Source organism: Pseudorasbora parva, chromosome 16 (assembly GCF_024679245.1).
Source record: "Pseudorasbora parva isolate DD20220531a chromosome 16, ASM2467924v1, whole genome shotgun sequence".
In the NCBI taxonomy this organism is placed as follows: Eukaryota; Metazoa; Chordata; class Actinopteri; order Cypriniformes; family Gobionidae; genus Pseudorasbora; species Pseudorasbora parva.
In genome coordinates this window covers 38,478,717-38,498,798 of record NC_090187.1, presented here as the reverse complement: position 1 = coordinate 38,498,798, position 20,082 = coordinate 38,478,717, and the positions used below count along the sequence as shown (strand labels likewise).

At 36.5% G+C, this 20,082-nt stretch overlaps 1 protein-coding gene across 2 annotated transcripts in view; it reads left to right on the top strand.

Annotated features, from left to right (window-relative positions):
- Positions 1-8,158, top strand: part of slco3a1a (solute carrier organic anion transporter family member 3A1a) — a 92,981-nt gene extending 84,823 nt beyond the window's left edge. For both annotated transcript variants that reach the window (XM_067418938.1, XM_067418937.1), the window contains exons 6-10: positions 799-997; positions 2,803-2,974; positions 3,645-3,817; positions 4,167-4,231; positions 5,053-8,158. In XM_067418938.1, the coding sequence (XP_067275039.1) occupies positions 799-997; positions 2,803-2,974; positions 3,645-3,817; positions 4,167-4,231; positions 5,053-5,429 (986 nt within the window). In that variant the 3' untranslated portion in view covers positions 5,430-8,158. The remainder of the gene's footprint in view (positions 1-798; positions 998-2,802; positions 2,975-3,644; positions 3,818-4,166; positions 4,232-5,052) is intronic.
- The last annotated feature ends 11,924 nt before the right edge of the window (positions 8,159-20,082 follow it).

The window sequence follows — 20,082 nt, the reverse complement described above, 5'->3', positions numbered from 1 at the left end:
ATATCCAAATCTCTTCCTATCTTTCTTTGAGGAACATTGTTTTAAAAAAATTCAATAATTTTCTCACGTATTTGTTGGCAAACTGGTGATCCTCTGCCCATCTTTGCTCCTAAAGGATTAGATCTTTCTCGGATGCTGCTTTTGTACCAAATCATAATTTCAATCACCTGCTGACATCACCTGTTTCAAATCACATCATTATTTAACCCTTTTACCTCATTACTAGCCCTAAATTGCTCCTGTCCCAACTTTTTTTGAAATGTGTTGCAGGTCTGAATGACAGGAAAGGCTGCATATTTACAAATGACATGAAGTTGACCAGACAAAACATGAAATATTTTGTTTTCATATTGTCTGCAATGAAATACAAGTCAAAGTAAATTTAGAAATCACTACTTTCTTTTTTTATTTGCGTTTTCCAAACTGTCCCAACTTTTTCTGATTTGGGGTTGTAATAAGTTCATATTACTAGTAAAACAAATTTACAATAACATTTTTAGCAAATTCGATTTTAATCCCCAGATTGTCAGTGTGGTCTCAAACTTTTGGAGCTTCCTTTATCTTGACACATTTATCTTTTTATACAGTAAACCTGAAATAATAATTTATTATTATAACATTTGCATTTATTTGTTTAGCAAAAGCTTTCATCGAAAGTGAATCACTTTGGAATACTACAATAAAAGTGCTTTATCAACATGTGAAGTGGCCGCAATACAAGATAAAAGTACCAAGATAAAGGGTATATACATGAAAGCTTTATTTTTATATGACACATTATTCTCTTTTGGTAAACAGGGATGACGGCCATCCCATGTGCCTGTCTGGGTATATTCTTGGGAGGTTTGCTGGTGAAGAAGCTGAACCTGTCTGCTCTGGGAGCCATAAGGATGGCGATGCTGGTCAATCTGATCTCCACTGCCTGTTACGTGTCCTTCCTCTTCCTGGGCTGTGACACAGGACCTGTCGCTGGGGTGACCGTCGCCTATGGCAACGAGTACGGATGGCTCATCTGCTTTTTTCTTCTCACAGCCTTGTTATTTTTTGTGCCATTTATTGGGTCTTTGCAGAGAGGGTAGAGGATGACAGGTCTACATGCTGAAGCCTCTATTTTTGTGTAGAATGTATGGATGACTGGATACTTTTGAGTATTTCAGGGGAATAGGAGAGGACAGATAACTAATACATCCCAGTTTATTTTCCAAGCCCACATGGAATCTGTGCTAATAGAGCTCCACAGATTTCACACACTCGCATACACCCATCACTCACAGTAGTGGTGTGGATTTTGTTGTTGCATGTTCATCTCAAAGAAACCAGTTGTATATTTTTTCATTAGAAATTATTAGCAGGAAAAAAAAATAATTTATTAATATATAAACATTTTTTATATATATTTTTTAAATAAAAAATTTGATATTTACCTGTATTATTAGTATTCTCTCTCTCTCTCTCTCTCTCTCTCTCTCTCTCTCTCTCTCTCTCTCTCTCTCTCTCTCATTCGTTCTGTCTATCATTCTATCGATCTATATCTAGCATTCTATCTATCTATCTATCTATCTATCTATCTATCTATCTATCTATCTATCTATCTATCTATCTATCTATCTATCTATCTATCTATCTATCTATCTATCTATCTATCTGTCTGTCTGTCTGTCTGTCTGTCTGTCTGTCTGTCTATCTATCTATCTATCTATCTATCTATCTATCTATCTATTGTTCATTCTATCTATCTATCTATCTATCTATCTATCTATCTATCTATCTATCTATCTATCTATCTGTCTATCTATTGTTTGTTTGTTCTGTCTATTGTTTGTTTGTTCATTCTATCTATCTATCTATCTATCTATCTATCTATCTATCTATCTATCTATCTATCTATCTATCTATCTATCTATCTATCTATCTATCTATCTATCTATCGTTTGCTCTGTCTATATATCGTTCGTCTGTTTGTTCTGTCTGTCTATCTATCTATTGTTCATTCTGTCTGTCTATCTGTCTCGCTCATTCTGTCTATCGTTCTATCTTTCTATCTATCTATCTATCTATCTATCTGTCTATCACTCATTCTATCTGTCTGTCTGTCTGTCTGTCTGTCAGTCTGTCTGTCTGTCTGTCTGTCTGTCTGTCTATCTATTTATCTATCTATCATTATATCTGTCTAATACAGATTTGACCTCCTATTTTTTATTATATTTACTAATTTAATACAGATTGTTGTTTTTTAATTATTAGCAGAAACATTTGGGGGGGGGATTTTTTTTGAATCCCAGATATTTTAATGACTTGATAAAATGAAAATATTCACTTAAATTAAGAGTTTCAGTCACACCATATAGTCATCAGTCATTTTTACACATTCATAATTTGTATCTGTATACAACTGATGAACTGAATGAACTACACTCCTCTTGATCTGTCGGTCAGCAGATTTTTATCTAGTGTCATTCAGTTTGTTCACGAACAAGATGTCCCAGTTCACTCGCGAACGAGATATCAGTGCCACAATGTGTTCAGACTCAAAACACAGACTCATTTAGTGTTTATTCAACATTTCTGTTAATAATAATGCACTTCACCTGAGAAGAAACTAAGAAAATAATTGCATCTGTGCTGTTAAACAAACACCCCAGTTTGTTTAACAGCCCAGATGGAATTCTTTTCTTTGTTTTTTTAATTTGTAAATCCTGAAGCTTAGTCAGTCCTTAGATGAACTCAGTGACAGTAAATATATAGATAGCAACACAAAGGAACCGGATTCAAACAGGTGAATGTGTGTTTGTGTGTATATAGGACACTGCAAGTAGGCCAGAAGCCGGAAGCCCCCTGCATGAGTCATTGCAACTGCTACACTTCATCCGTTAGCCCCGTTTGTGGCGCCAATGGTGTGACCTACTTGTCCTCCTGTTTCGCCGGCTGCACCAAAGCCATCAGCACTGGACTACCACCACCTCCTCGCTCTCAGGTCATTACCCATCTCATTTCCAACACAGCATTTGTCTCTCTCTCTTTCTTTCCTATTTGCTGTCACATACTCTGCCTGCTTTTCTCGCTCTCCGCTCATTTCCTGGACAGCACATGACCAGCGTGGGTCATTAGAAGTGAAGCCCTCAGATATACAGTATTTCGGAAAGAACACAGAGTTCTGCCTGCCAGGCATCTTAATGGCCACTGCAATATGGGCCTCTACACTCATTACCATACAAAGTGAATGGTTCAAACTGAAATAGATGATTCCAAGACAACAGTCACAACTATTATCATAATTGAGCACTGGCTCATGACATGAATATACCAACTGGTGGGTTTAATGAGCCTGTTCCTGCAAGGGTTCGTGGGTGCATCAGTTCTCTGTAGATAAAAGTGGCTATAGTATGTTGAGACAGCTAATAATGACTCCGGTCCATTTAATATTTACATTATTTTGTATTATTCTTTTTAAATAACCATTTTATTTAAATCTTGATGGATGGAATATATGGTATAGAATGTTTTAATATAAGTTATTATTATTAATAATAATATTTGCACAAATCAGGAAACAAAATTTGTAGCATAATTATCATGTTATTTTCTGAGAATAAGAACACACAAGTTTGTGTAGTGATCGTGATCATGTGTTTTTACACTAGCAGAACCTGACGAGGTGCGCATGTATCTCTGAATACACTGAAATTGCTACGGCTGTGCCAGGAAAATGCCCGCGGCCCGGCTGCCAGGAGGCCTTCCTCACCTTCCTGTGTGTGATCTGTGCCTGCAGTATGATCGGAGCAATGGCCCAGACACCCTCTGTCATCATCCTCATCAGGTGACTATGTCTGTCTGTCTGTCTGTCTGTCTATCTGTCTATCTATCTATCTATCTGTGGCTGTCTGTTTGTCTTACAATACCATTAAAAGGTCTGAGATTTGTAATGTTTTTTGAAAGAATTCTCTTCTGCTCAAGGTGCGTGTATTTGATTAAAATTGTTTTTAAAATAACTTTTCTATTTTTTTTTACATATTTTAAAGATGTAATTTATTCCTGTGATACAAAGCTACATTTTCAGCATCATTACTCCAGTCTTCTGTGTCACATGATCCTTCTGAAGTCATTCTATGCTGATTTGATGCTCAAGAAACATGTTTTATTTGTTGATTCATCTCTTGCTCTTTAAGAACTGTGAGCCCGGAGCTGAAGTCATATGCCCTTGGAGTTCTTTTCCTGTTACTGCGACTGTTAGGTGAGATATCACAGCACAGCACAATCACATTTACAACTGAAACAGTAAATTCAGTTGCATAATCTGTTTGCCTTACTAAAACCGAAAGTGGGCTAAAAAAAAAAAAGTGTTAAAAATGAAATGTCCTTGCAATCCAAAGTGGACAAGGGCAGGTTTATGTGACACTTATGTTTAAAAAACAATATTTTTCTATCAGTAAAAGTTCTTAAATTGCTTTATTATTCAAAAAAAATTGACTTTGTACATTCCTTTACATATACATGATATTGAAAAAAGCAGATGCCTTTAAGTGTGTGTTCATGCCTGTAGTTCAGTTCTCTCGATCCAGGCTAAAAAAAGAAATGTCCTGGTTTAAACTGACATCATCAATGGTGTGTTGTTAATGCGCTTATTTTACGTGCGTATATATGATGGTATTTTTACCCACTGAGAACTCACAAAGAGCTCCTAAAGGAGACCAAAAAAGCTCCATGAATTCTTCCGATTAAGATCTTCTGCAAGGAGACGGCAGTTCTGACGCCTGTACTAAACTGTAATGGGCCGCGTGTGATGAGACACGGGGATCCTTTTTAAGGTGACATCACGTCCTGTCTTTGGTCCGTGTTGCGTTCATATTTCAGCTGAATCAATCAAAGTGTCTCGGTCCACGTGTTTGATGCACATGGCGGTTCGATCACACCAGGGTTGGTTTTAATCCAACCAAACTTGACAAGTTTGAACACACCCTAAGTAAAGTTCAAATGTAATAATAAAATGTTAGTTTTGTCATCAAAATGTATTATGCATATGATATTATCACAGCAACTAAAACCATCTTGCAGGGTTTATCCCCCCTCCTCTGGTATTCGGTGCGGGGATCGACTCCACATGCCTTTTCTGGAGCACCGAATGCGGGGAGAAAGGTGCCTGTCTGCTGTACGACAACGTGACGTACCGCCGCCTGTACGTCAGCATGGCCATCGTTCTCAAGGTCGTGGCGTTCCTCCTCTACACGACCACCTGGCAGTGCTTGCGCAAAAACTACAAGAAATACATTAAAAACCACGAGGGATACGTCACGCCCACAGAAATGTTCTCATCCAGCGTGAATCTGGACAGTATCGGAAAGGACAGTAGTCAAAGCCAAGTCAACAGGACTAAATTTATATATAACCTGGAGGATCATGAGTGGTGCGAAAACATGGAGTCCGTTTTATAGTTGGCTCAGACGCCCACAGGCTAATTCAAGCGTCATTCTACTGAACGATCATCCTTTGAGTTTAGCTTTTATTCCAGGATGTGCAGGACTGTTGTTGCACTTTATTATAAACTCATTCAAACTCTTCTACTGGGTCCATCTTGTTTTTAGAAGTACTGTTTCTCCAGTGCCAGTAAAATGTTGTAGTAGTTAGTTAAAGGCGTGACCGTGTCGTTGACTGGTCGCTGGTTTGTTAAATTAGCTGTCCTCATCAGAGGCAGACAGTAGTGGAGTATTTTTACTTTCTACTCAAGGACATTTTTCAAGTATAGACTTTATCAGTGTTTTTCTTTGGAAAACTTTTTCTTCACTACATTCCAAAGCATAATATATAATGTCATACTTTTTACTGCACTACATTTCATAAATAAAAGGTGTTTTTTTAACTCTTAATTACATTTAACATATATTACTTACTTTCTTGTACTCAAGTAAAAATGTAATTACTTTTACTTGAGTAAATGTTTACAGCACTATATTTTTTATGTAATTAAGTATTAAATGATATTCAATATGAAATGCAGTGTAGTAAAAATTATAATATTATGTTTTGGAAAGTTTTCCAAAGAAGAACACTTATAAAGTACATATACTTGAAGAATAAAATGACTTGGAAAGTAAAAAATACTCCACTACTGTCCGCCTCTGGACATCACACATGAATGCAGCCACAAAATGACAGTAAAAAGCTAACTAAAATGAACACGTTTATATGAACTCGTCCTCCATCCTCAGGCTGGTTGATTATGTTGTTGGACTCCCAGTCGGTCATCATGATGGGGATAATTTAGTACGTTAGAAACTAATTTATCAATACTAAATAATACTATTGTATACGTACTGCAATTTTATATATGAAAACAACATCAATTGTTTCTTAAAACATTCAAAAGGGTGTTTGAGAGACGTTTTTCTTTTAAAGTGCTTTTTGCAGCATTTGCTTTCAGCTGTTTATTTATATTTTTTATTAAAGGGGCTACATGTAAGAATTGTCATGTATTAATCGCTTTTGTATTGCCGATATGTGCACAGCCTGTAATAAAACTTAAAAAACAAGACCTTCAACGACTTCCTAGGTTGTCTGTGAAAGATAACCAAGAGAAAACCCAAAGGATGCGACGGTTACACGCGCTCCCGAGAGCCTCTCTTCCGTTCAGTGACGCAAGAAATGAATGTCATGCAAAAAAACGATATTAATTCAAACTATAGTCTTACATATACAGATTTATATAGCCTATAGTTTCAAATATACTTTATTATCAAACTATCATAACAGTGTGACTTTAATGACCTCAAATGTCTGTGAATCGCAGAGCTGGGTCAAATATATCCACATCTCTATGAACAGATGATTCTTAACTGCTGTTTTCAATCCGTTGTCATTTTTGTGTTTATTTTGTTACTGAGAGGAAAGCACGCAGTACAAACTTATACATTATGCCGCGTTGAAGGCAATCAATAACCCGTGTTTTTCCAACCTTCTACCCGTGAACGTGCACTGGAACGCCAGTCATACCCATGACTTCCCACCCGTGAACTCGTACTAGATCGATGTACTCCCAGTTACGAGCTCTTACGTCACATAGCCCGCAAAACAACAATGGCAGTCCCTACGGATGGTAAAAAATAAAAGGTATAACAGCTTATCTTGCCTTACTCTTAGATGCACCTATTTTATGTGCGTATATGATGGATAGACTGACTCTAGCCTTATGCAGCATTTTTTCTCCTCCGTTTCCCGCAAATAAGCAAGAAGTAAGCACGTTTGGCTATAGAAATTATTGTAATTGAGCATAAGCCCCGTACGGTCCGCCATGCTTTGTTTACATCTAGCTCCCACAAGTTCTTGCACATGACTTTCCTTGTAACTCTTGTCTGGCTATCAACAGACCAAGCTCAATTTAAGACTGAACATTGGTCTGGGGAGTCTGCTCTGTATTTTCTACTGCACAAGAGGTGTGATCAACGAGCATTATTCAAATGACTCTGTACGCAATTGGTTAGTCCTTCAACCAATCAGACCACAAGAGGCGTGATCAACAGGCAACGACCCATCGCTTCTCTATCCGTCATCGTGTTAAACCCGCAAATAGCGTGTACAGGTTTACAGACTGAGTTGTCTGGCAAAATTAAATCAGGCTTGGTTTACCCAGTCTACTGGAACACTACAAAGTCGCGAGTTGTGGTTTAAAGTCGTCACTTACGGGCTCAGAAACCTGTCTGGAACGCAGGATTAATCAAAACGTCACTAAATTGAATCGCGTTCGGTCTCTTTGTGCTTCGTGCTGGCTCAGTTCACTTAAAGAGATAGTTCACAATGAAAATTCTGTCATTAATTACTCACCCTCATGTTGTTCCAAACCCTTAAGACCTTCGTTCATCTTCGGGAAACAAATGAAGATATTTTAAAGAAATCTGAGAGCTCTCTGACCCTCCATAGACAGCAATTTGTTTAACACTTTCAAGGCCCAGAAAACAATGTGAAAATAGCCCATGTGACTCCAGTGGTTCGGTCTTCATTTTATAAAGTGGCAGGAATACAATTTTTGTGCTAAAAAACAACAAAAATAATGACTTTATCCAACAAATTCGTTCTGGCCTGTGTTGGTCTCCTACAAAGTTTCCATTGTAAGCAGAGCAGCACTTTCAAGTTCTACGGCAGCTGATGCCGTTCACCTGAGCACCACCGCAGGAGTATTTTCCTAAAATAGGACATGGACTATTTTAACCATGTCTTTTCTGACTTTCTGGACCTTAAATGTGATAATTTGCTGTCTATGGAGGGGTCGGAGAGCGCTCAGATTTCATCAAAAAATATCTTCATTTATTGTTGTTTTTTTTACATTGTATTGATTGGGTTTTAATATTAAATATCAGTACAAAATAGACTGTACAGATCTTTCCGTATACAAAACCCTATGACACACCCCAATCCCCTCCCAGTGCCACAAATAAACCATAGACGCACTGAACAAAAGAGTGGGAAATTATTTGAAGTTGAAGTACTTTGTCCTGTTGTTAATAAGAGAGAAAGTTGCCCCAATGTTTTGCAAACAGATCTTGACGTTTCTTCAAGTGAAATGCTATTTTTTCCAGTGGTACATAGGATGATACTTCTGTAGTCCGCATAGAAGAAGACGGAGGTTTAGGATCCTTCCAACTCAATGTTACACACTTTATAACTGCTAAAAGAGCTAATCTAACAAACCTCAAATTGACCCCCTTTAGCTTATCCAGTAAAGAAGTGTCCCCTTACAGGGTAAGCCTGGGCTCCCTGGGTATATCAGTGCCAACAACTTTACTAATGATCTCTAACACCTCATCCCAGTATGTCTCTAGGTTAGGACATAAAAGAGTCCCTCTGTCATCTTTACATCTGGGACAGAGCTCTGAGTAGGTACTTTTAAAAGTGTGTATTATTACTGGAGTGTATAGACTCTGTGGATCACATTAAATTGGATGAGTTTATGACGACTATTAAAAATATCATCATTTGTGTTCTGAAGATGAACGAAGGTCGTACAGGTTTGGAACGACATGAGGGCGTGTAAATAATGGCCGAATTTTAATTTTTGGCTAAACAAACTCTTTAAAGGCCATCGTTTAATAACAAGGGTTTCTGAATTTTACATCTAGCCCCTTTAAGGCCTAAAATGTCTTAATTTGTAAAAGTTATTGATACTGTACATTATTGGCATCTTTATACATTTGTGCAATAGTGGGAGAGCGTATTTGAAAAACGTTTTTTGTCTATTATGAATATGAATTTTCTTTGTAAGATGTTTGTTATTAGATTCTGTTTTGGATTATGAAGACAAATAGAGAATGAGACTGCATCGTCGTTTTATTAATGAATATAAGAATGCTTCTTTATTCAGATGACAATAATGGCATGTTTCACACTAGATTTGAGGAATATTGTGACAGTATGACTGACATCAGAGGTGAAGTATTGGGGAAAGGGGCCTTTTATTAAATGGCAGAAGACCATTGTCATCCATAAATAGTGCTCTGATCTTACAGTAGGACATAACATTTAGCTTGGGCCTTAGTATTTATGAATTGGATGAATAATGACATTTTATACTCCTATGATATTACATGTAAAGTGTGTTTTAGCTTTGGGTTGAGATGATTTTTTTTTTTTCCTCCACTGCAATAAGACATGGCACTGTGTGCATGGTGTTTCTCCAGCAGATTGGAAATAGTGCTGTAATACAAAAGACAGTGCAAAAAAAGCAGTGTACTTTTCATATCATTTTTTAATGCCAAAATAACTTTTATTTTATTCTGCAAAATAAATTATTTTTCAGAAAATCTCAGATTTGTCTGTTTTTTTTTATGAACGTTTCCAAGGCATTGGCAAAAAAGCTTCATACAATTAAAGTTATTGCTTTTTTTTTTTCTACAATAACCCTTTGCAACCAAAATAATTAACCACATACAAATATGGATATAACGATAGTAGTAGTAGTAATACTAAAAAAATACAAATACAAAATAGGTAAATAAGCTTTAAGATACTGTACATATTACAAATTAACATAATATCCTTGTGGTATAAATAAATAATAAAATAAAACAAATACATAACTAATCAAATCAAAACTTTGAACTAAAAAAATTACTTTTATTTCTATATTATTTTTTGTGCTGGGCAATGGATTAATCACATCCAGAAATAACAGTTTGCCTTTACAATACATAATAATATTGTGTGTACTGTGTATAATTATTATGTATTACACATGCCTGTATATATAAGAAAAAAATGTTAAATATAAGATAAATAATTATATAAATATTTACAGTACATGCAATTATTTCTTAAATATATACATGAAGTGTGTGTGTATTTACACTTGATAATTATACACAGGGCACACGACTATTGCAATTAAACGATTGCCCAGCACTAATTATTATAGAGTCATAAAATATGCTCTTTTTACACAAAAAGCAGTAACTACAGATCACATTTTTTAATAGTAACATTAAATATGCTGAATCTCTGATAACTTTTTTATATTAACATTCACAGTTTTTTTTCTTTTTCTGAATTGTTGAACATCACAATAATAAATAATAATAAGCTGATGTATTATAGGACCCAGTTTGGTTATTTATAAGATCTAGGTCAAATGGAAGAGAAGATGACTGTGAGCCATTTGACTGCTCGTGTGAGGTTTCCACTTTATGGAAAGTGAGATTGAGATTAGCTTTATTGCATTTTTGTTTGTCTGCTGCTTCTTTTGAAGTCTTTGCTTTATCTTCTCCTTTTGAGCTACGATAACCAGCAGCTCCACTGAGGAGTTATCAAGGACACAACATTTTTTTTTTCTGGAACTGGAATAAAGAAACGTCTCGTTTTATTGTGGATATGAAAGTGAAAAGAACAATATACTTCACCTTGGTCTTTCGAAATGAAGCCCTGGCCCATCTCCAACAGCAGAGGCAATACCTCTGTTGGTAAAAGGGCTTTCTTTTGATATCTGTCACAGATGCTCTTTACAACAAAAGGTCATGTGTAAACCTGAAAAACGGACTGTTTTTTTATTTTATTTAAAGGAGCGGGCACTGAATGTCAGGATGTTTGGAACCTAATTGACGAGTATTAATCTTCCATGGGTTTTTAACAGTGTCTCTTTAAGTGAGGTGACACATATACTGCGTGTTAATCTGCCCTGCCTGGTGAATAAGAAGATTAAAGTCTTTATTTGATGTGGCTTAGATTCTCTTTACAAGCCTTGACAGAAAACGAAGAATCAGTTGAACTGGAAGGAGAGGACGATTGGAGATCCATTAACTAATAGATGGGCTCAAATGCTGAAAAAGACAAGCCTTTTCATTTTTTTATTTCATAGTTTGCAGCAGTGCTATCGTTCATACTATTATCGTTTTTTTTAATATTTTGTATTAAACGTTATTCTTATATTTTCTATTTTCATGTTAATTTTAGTTAAAGTTTTGTAATTTTTATTATTAATATTATATGTTTGTTTCAATATAATACTGCCTTTTATATTATATTATATTGTGTTTGTTTTTAATGTTATACATGTTCCATATTCTCTTCATTTTTTATATTTTCTATATAATATTATATATTATATGATATTTTTTTAATATATTTTTATTTTCTATATAATATTGCCTATATATTATATCATATTATTGTATATTACATTATATTATATTCATTTTTTTATATATATTTTCTATATTATGCTTATATATTATATTGATTATATTATATTAATGTTTGTATTTTAATATTTTTTATATTATACTGCCTACATATATTTTAGTTTTTTATATATTTTTATTTTCTATATAATACTGCCTATATATTATATGATTATAAAATATACATTATATTAATGTTTTTTTTATATATATATATATATATATATATATATATATATATATATATATATATATTATACTGCCTATATATTATATCATATTAATTAAATAAACGTTTTGATATATAATTTTACATTTTCTATATTATACTGTATATAGTTTTAGGATTATTTATTATTTGACTATTTTTTTGTTTCAGTTTTTTTACTTAAACTGAACAAAAATTATAAATAATGCCTTAGCAACTACTGAAATAAATGATATTATTATTATTATTATTATTATTATTATTATTATTATTAATGTAAATTTTATTTTAAGTAGCCTAGGGATAGTTCACCCAAAATGAAAATTCTGTCATCATTTACTCACCCTCATGTTGTTCCAAACATATATGAGTTTTTTCTTCTGCCGAACACAAAAAAAGATATTTTAAAGAATGTTTGTAACCAAGCAGATTGACCTTTTGAACCAGATTGAAGCAACCATTGACTACCATGGTATTTGTTTCCCTACTGTGGTAGTCAATGGTTGTTTTCTCTGCTTGGTTGCAAACATTTTTCCAAATATCTTCTTTTGTGTCCGGCAGAAGAAAAAAACTCATATAGGTTTGGAAGAACATGAGGGTGAGTAAATTATGACAGAATTTTCCTTTTTGGGTGAACTATCCCTTTAAGATAACCCTGTTTGCAAAGCACTTTAAAAATCACTTACAGAAAGGTTCACTCAAGTAAAAAAATGATTCATTTCTGGTTTGAAAAGCAACAACAACAAAGGGATATTGACTAAATCAAATATGAAATATTTATTTATAGCATGATGTCCTGTTCATCAGCACCTGCAGAAGACACAAAACATCTGCCTAGACTACAAAAGGTATTCTTGGTTAAAAAAAAAAAAAAAAAATGCTTCATGGAACGCACTGTTGTCAACACTGACATCTCAAATACGGCTTTGGTGGCGCTCAGTTCCCACTGTCATACATCTCAGAGGATCCAAACTCAGGAGGGAGGAGGATATGAAGCGTTTATGCTCTGCAGTGCGAGGATATTTATCAGGGTTATTATTTTCAGCAAATAGATATTTAAATTGATAGCAATGAATGTCAGTAACCTTGTTACACGTTAAAACTATAGTAATAACAATAAATTCTGCATATTTACATGCACCTTACCTAAACCCTTTAATAAGTACATGTAGAAGGATAAGGGAATATCAACAATGTTCACCTATAGATTTCCTCTCTAACCATGGAGTGGTTTGGTTTGGTATGTATCGTGTGTACGTTTGCACATTACATCCGTTTTGCTTTGTTCCACATAATAATCCATCACTGCTATGGCTATATTCCATTAAACTGTGCATAATTAATCTAAGGATTCATTACAGAGCCTATAATTTCTCAGGAGACTGGTGTGTTTGTGTGGAAATGCACAGAATATTTTATGTAAATAAGTCATTTAAAAGAGTCGATGTTCTGCTGCAGTGCTTTAACTGAAAAAGATGCTGAATGTATGCTTTTGAACATGACCCCCCCCCCACCCCCCCCCAGAACCAGTGCTCAAATTGTCCTTATTGTCAAACAACTTCAGTCTTAAGCTGAAGATAGCTGCTCTGCTGTTTCACAAATATAAATCAAAAATACGTCTGACACTCCTCAAATGGCATTCATAATATGTGAGCGAGAAGAGGGAAGGGTGGTTTGTCAGGCGGCTCTGTGTGTTGTCCATTTTTGATGTTCGGTTCAAAGCAGATGTTGAGAGCGGCTCAAATAACAGATGAGTTTAGGAGAAAAAAAGAAGCTTGATGCCTGGTCAAAACTGAACAGAGCAAGCAAAGGTAAAACTAAAAACGCAAGTGCAAGTTTCTGAAATTATACCTTTATCGTCTCAGTGTAAACTACAAAAGAAACTCCAATTTGTGAAAAGGATGACCTCATACGAGTTGTGTATTATGTGTTCAGGCATGTAGTGTTTCTTTACAAAGTCACATCACCAACTACTGGCCTGGCATAATACGATGTTTTTAGCATAAACTGTAAAAAAAAATATGGACGTAGTGTCTGTGACGTCACCCATAGGATTCTGCAGAGCAGTTTTGAAGCGTGAAGTAGAGACGAGCTGGCCGTTGCTATCTTGCCAACGCATCATTGTGCGTCCCTCCCGGATAACAGAAAATGGGCAAAGAGGCGGGACATGGGCGGAGCTGAGGTGATGCGATGACTGGACGGCAGATAAATGGCTATCCACCCAATCAAAGTAACCACGCCCTTAATTATGCAGAACTTTAGGGCTTTATATAATGTAAACAAATGAGTTATAAAAAAAATTCACCCCCTCACAGTTGTCATGAAGAGCAAAATTAGCCATTTTGTCGACCAAAACCACAATTTGTACCAGACACTAAAATGTTTTGTTTTTTTCTGCTGTAAAGTTGGGAATTTTAACATAGAGCTCAATGAGATTCTGCTCCTTCTGGAGCATGTTCCTAGCGGCCAGTCGATGAATTGCAGTTTAAGTTACTTCCGTATTGGCTTCAACAGAAACTGAGGGAGGTTGCCGCTTGGTTTTTAGCTGCGTTTCCCCATGCTGGAACTAGGGACTTTGGGGTGGTACTCGGTGGCCCTGTCCCAAATGGCATCCTTAACACTCACAATCTTCCTCTGAGTTTGCACTTTTGTGACATAACGCCGCTTCGACTGTCAGGAAAAAGTCTGCTGCGGAACTCACACCAGTGCGGCCTCGGCAAAAGTACGCATCGAGAACACATATAAAACAAAAAGGGGGCTTAGGTGCATATGAAATGTGCTATTTGGGACAGGGTCAGTGTTCTCTGATCGCAGGGACCAGGGTCTGAATGAAGTTCAGAGTAAAAAATGCCCCCCCAGAAAGTCCCTGCTCGCAAAGTAGTACTAAAGTTCCGAGCGACATGTTCAAGTCGCACCCAAAATGCTGATTGGTTGAGTGCACGCAGCATTTTGATTGGTTGACTCCATGCAGCATTTTATTTTTAAAAGTCTGCCGCAGTGCATGCATGAAGAGTTGTTTGCTATTCCAAACAACAATGCCATTTTAAAACAAATGTCAGGCTTAAGCTTATATGCAGAGGAAGAAATCCAGCGGGAACTGGAAAGTCGTGCACAGTCCTCCATCACCAGACTACTAATCTTCACAGTACTTTAGGCTGCGATGGAAATGCAGACCGCAACATGTTTTCACCGCTGCCACGTGTTCTGTCTTCTGGTTTGTATTTCTACTCTGTGAAGGTAAGATTTGATTTATTAATAAACCGCTCATTTTGAAATCTTCACGGTTTACTGACATCCGTTATGACATCCTCTTCAAACATTACATACTCATGATAACTTTTGTTAACTCTTCAAGTAAATCCACAATCACCAGCTCTTCCACAACGATGCCGTTGAAATATACAGGGCAAAAATGGAAGTTCAAACACAAAAATTCTAAATGCATTAATAAATGTTGAAAAGAACATTAATATTAATACGTACCTTGTTTTTCATTGTTTGTTCATGCTTGCTAATCTAACGGGTTAACAAATGGAACAAGTGTCACCATAATTGCATATTGCACAATTTTACATACAAACTGCTCCAGAAAGTGTCAGGAAGAGATTACGGGAGGAGATTTTTCAGGGAAATAAAATTGAAAACGTGTTAGATTTCCACCAAAACATTTTTCAATTATTCCTTGTTTCCAAACAGCATCTTACATAATAAATTAAATTGCAAAAGTATTTTCCTTCCCTGTGGCTGAGGGTTGAGCAGTTTGTGTGTGGGGGGAGGGGGAGATTATTTAAACGCATTACAAAAACCCATTACTTGCTTTCTTGAAATCCTTAGAAGCAGATTGGATATGGAGATTTTCCATTGGATAACTTGATATACATTGCATATATTGGACAAAGCAATGCAATGGCACATTGAACTGGTGGAAATATGGGCACTATTTTCCACCTTTAACATTGCAGCAGATGAATTATATTGGCTCAAGGCATTCAAGAACGGCTGTGACTCACTGACATGAAATGTTGCTCATTTATGTGCAGGCAGCTCCGCTGACTCTCCGACTGCTTCAGGAGCCCGGTCCAGGTTGGTGAGATGAAAAAGGACCTAAAAACAAGTTTGAAAGTTACCTTTTAAGGGGTTCCACTAAATTTAACTTATAACCTATAAAAAAATCTCTTTCATTTCACTAGCTTTTTCACTGACAGATAGTAGATATTACACATAATAAGCTAAATGTTAGTCAAAGGGGTTCCACAAGCCATCATGCATACAGACTCCCTATGAAGCAATTGTGAGGACAAATTAAAAATGTGGAAGAAAGATGACCCCCTTTTCCCTTTCCTTACTCTTTTCTCCACGGACATCATTTCTAGGCCATCTCTGGCAGCATGCTGAACACACATGTATCAGGAGTGACTATCTATCTATCTATCTATCTATCTATCTATCTATCTATCTATCTATCTATCTATCTATCTATCTATCTATCTATCTATCTATCTATCTATCTATCTATCTATCTATCTATCTATCTATCTGTCTGTCTGTCTGTCTGTCTGTCTGTCTGTCTGTCTGTCTGTCTGTCTGTCTGTCTGTCTGTCTGTCTGTCTGTCTGTCCACCTTAGATGAAAAATGGCTCTCCGTTAACAGGAATACAGGACCCTTTCAGTTACTGTAACTCTTCTGTTATTATGTGTAAAAAAAAACTATATTAGGTTTGTCCTAAATATGCATTGGATGACAGTGATGTATGTTGCATATTTGAATCATAAAAATATAATGTAATAAGATCCCACAGTGTTCCACTTTACTCTTACACAGATCAGGCATAACATTATGACCACTGACAGGTGAAGTGAATAACACTGATTATCTCTTCATCACAGCACCTGTTAGTGGGTGGGATATATTAGGCAGCAAGTGAAAATTTTGTCCTCAAAGTTTGTGTGTGAGAAGCAGGAAAAAATGGGCAAGTGTAAGAATTTGAGCAAGTTTGACAAGGGCCAAATTGTGATTATTGGATCAGAGCTTTTCCAAAACTGCAGCTCTTGTGGGGTGTTCCCGGTCTGCAGTGATCAGTATCTATCAAAAGTGGTCAAAGGAAGGAACAGTGGTGAGCCAGTGACACGGTCATGGGTGGCCAAGGCTCATTGATGCACGTGGGGAGTGAAGGCTGGCCGTGTGGTCCGACCCGACCCAACAGATGAGCTACTGTAGCTCAAAAAGGTAATGCTGATTCTGATAGAAAGGTGTCAGAATACACTGTGTGTCACAGTTTGTTGTGTTTGTTGGCTGCATAGACCAGTCAGGGTGCCCATGCTGACCCCAGTCCACTGCCAAATACACCAACAGCGCAGCGGTCATGTGAATATTGCATCAGAACTGGACCACGGAGCAATAGAAGAAGGTGGTCTGATGATTCACATTTTCTTTTACATCACGTGGATGGCCGGGTGTGTGACGCTTACTTGGGGAACACATGGCACCAGGATGCACGATGGGAGGAAGGCAAGCCAGCGGAGGCAGAGTGATGCTTTGGGCAATGTTTTGCTGGGAAACCTTGGGTCCGGGTATCCACGCCGATGTTACTTTGACATGGACCACCTACCTAAGCATTGTTGCAGACCATGTACACCCTTTCGAAACAATATTCCCTGCTGGCTGTGGCCTCTTTCAGCAGGATAATGCGCCCTGCCACAAAGCAAAAATGGTTGAGGAATGGTTTGAGGAGCACAATTTTGAGGTGGTGACTTGGCCTCCAAATTCCCCAGATCTCAATCCAATCCAGCATCTGTGGGATCTGCTGAACAAACAAGTCCGATCCATGGAGGCCTCATCTCGCAACTTACAGGACTTAAATTATCTGCTGCTAACATCTTGTAGCCCGCTACCCCAGCACACCTTTAGGGGTCTAGTGGAGTCCATGCCTCGATGGGTCAGGGCTGTTTTGCCAGCAAAAGGGAGCCAACACAATTTTAGGACATAATTTTATGCCTGATTGGTGATGTCTATTTCCTAATACAAACTTACACTGACCTACAAGCAGCATATTTTCATAAGCATTGAGACATGACACTGTGATATTAACATATACACCTTTCACCGTGCAAGAAGCTTCTTCATTAGTAGGTTTAAAATGATGTGTCAAGTGATGTGTATTCCTGAGCATGGAAGATGGTAAAAACTGTCATCCATGTTCTTTGTAAAAGTGAAATTTTGTCAGTTACGTCTGCTAGGTGCACACAGCACATTTGAATACCTCCCATAACATCTGGTGTGCTGAGTGATGATGATAACCAGTCAATCTTAGCCACAAAACAATTATACCGCCTAACTGTGTTAGGGTTGTAGATCACTGAAATATCCAGCTGACAAAATAACGTTTTCCTATCTTCCAATTAAATCAAGGACTGTTGGCTGAAGCAGCAGGTGCTTTTGTCTATGTGTGTGTGTGTGTGTGTGTGTGTGTGTGTGTGTGTGTGTGTGTGTGTGTGTGTGTGTGTGTGTGTGTGTGGTAGATGGGGTTAAATGACCAAATGTCCTCACAATGCAAGCAAACCCACATTAGCACAGTGACATTGTGACCTTCAGTAAGTTAATTTGTTTTCTATGAAACACGACACTCAGAAATAGTCTATACTAACACATTGCTCTTACCATCGTTACAATAGTAAGAGCAATGTGTTAGTATAGACTATTTATATACTAACAATAGTATATTATATACTAACAATAGTATATTATATACTAACAATAGTATTGTTGCCATATAAATATATACACTGTAAATTATATGTTCAATAAGTTATGACAACATATGTGTTTACATTGTTTTAACTCATCAAAATAAGTTAGTTATACAAGATGTAACTCATTTTTTAAAGTCAGTTTAACATAATTTAAGTTGAAATAACCCAAACATCCAAGTCGATTGTACTGCAAAAGTTCAAAATTTGCCTTTTTTTTTTTTTTTTACAGTGTAGCAATATCCACCTTTTTTTTCTCTTTTGTAATTTCGCAGACAAAAGAGGTTAATTGTCTATTGTCAACAGTGTAACAATATATGAAGCACATGAAGTCACTATCAAAACAAGTGAAATCTGCATCGTCGCCCTGGATTCCTATTGAAATTATGGATTTCTCCTGTGAAAATTGAACAATGGAAAATTTGTATTGGTTTTCATATTAGTTTAAGTTCTCTTCTAGTTATTAACCTAGCAGAAAATCTCTAACATTCACAGAAAATAGCTTGCCTGTTTAAAAATAAGGTAAAAATTTGATGTATTTCTGGGGCATTGTGTAGGCCACACCACAAATAATTCTCATTGGACTGAAGACAGCATGAAACAGAAGCACGAGATACTTTTCTTCCCTATTATTCAAGTGAAACGGCTTCAAGCAAGAAAAGGGGCAGGACTTAAATTTTGTTGAGGATTGACTGAATCGCTGAATTGTTAGATTATTGTCGTTTGCTATAGATTGGTGCATGTTATGACGTCACTGTAGACCAAACGGCAGTTGGCATCACACCATGGTAGCTACCCTCGTCAAAAACCCAATAGGATTTTTCCATAGGCTTTTGAGGTCAAAAAAGACGTTTTGAAAAGATGTTTTGTCCATCAAGATCATTTTCACAGATGAATACTTTGATTAATTTTGAAGCATAAATGGAGTTGGCAGAGGTAAAAAGCTAAATATAAAAGGACTACACCACGGCTGTTTGACTTCAATGTCACCATCACTATAAGCTTCCGACAACTCTTTCAGTTTTATTTTTTATCTCGAAACATTTTCCCAGAACATTAGAGTTAGACTAGTTTATAATAAAGAGCACAATTATGAACATTATGAGGCAATAAAAGTGGACTGATCTTACCTGTTGACGTTTAATCTCCCCGACAGCCTCTGTAGTCCCATTTAGCCACTTGTTAGCGACACATAACACCTTAAAAATTAAAAGTGGGGTAACAGGCTACTGATGTAGGCTGCATTGTGTCATAGAATACAACATTAAAGTGTTTTGCACTTTTGTTCATCACAGACTTCACTTGATTACAGCCATTTAACCGCAAAATCCCGCTCATTGACTTTAGGAAGATGGAAGCGGAAGTGCTAAAATGTTAACTCGCTTCAGTGTTTTGGCCAAAATGATACAATTCCTGCACCATTAATTGCTTTGGTCTAGTTTTAATTGCTGTCTGAGTGACAGGTTGTTCCGCC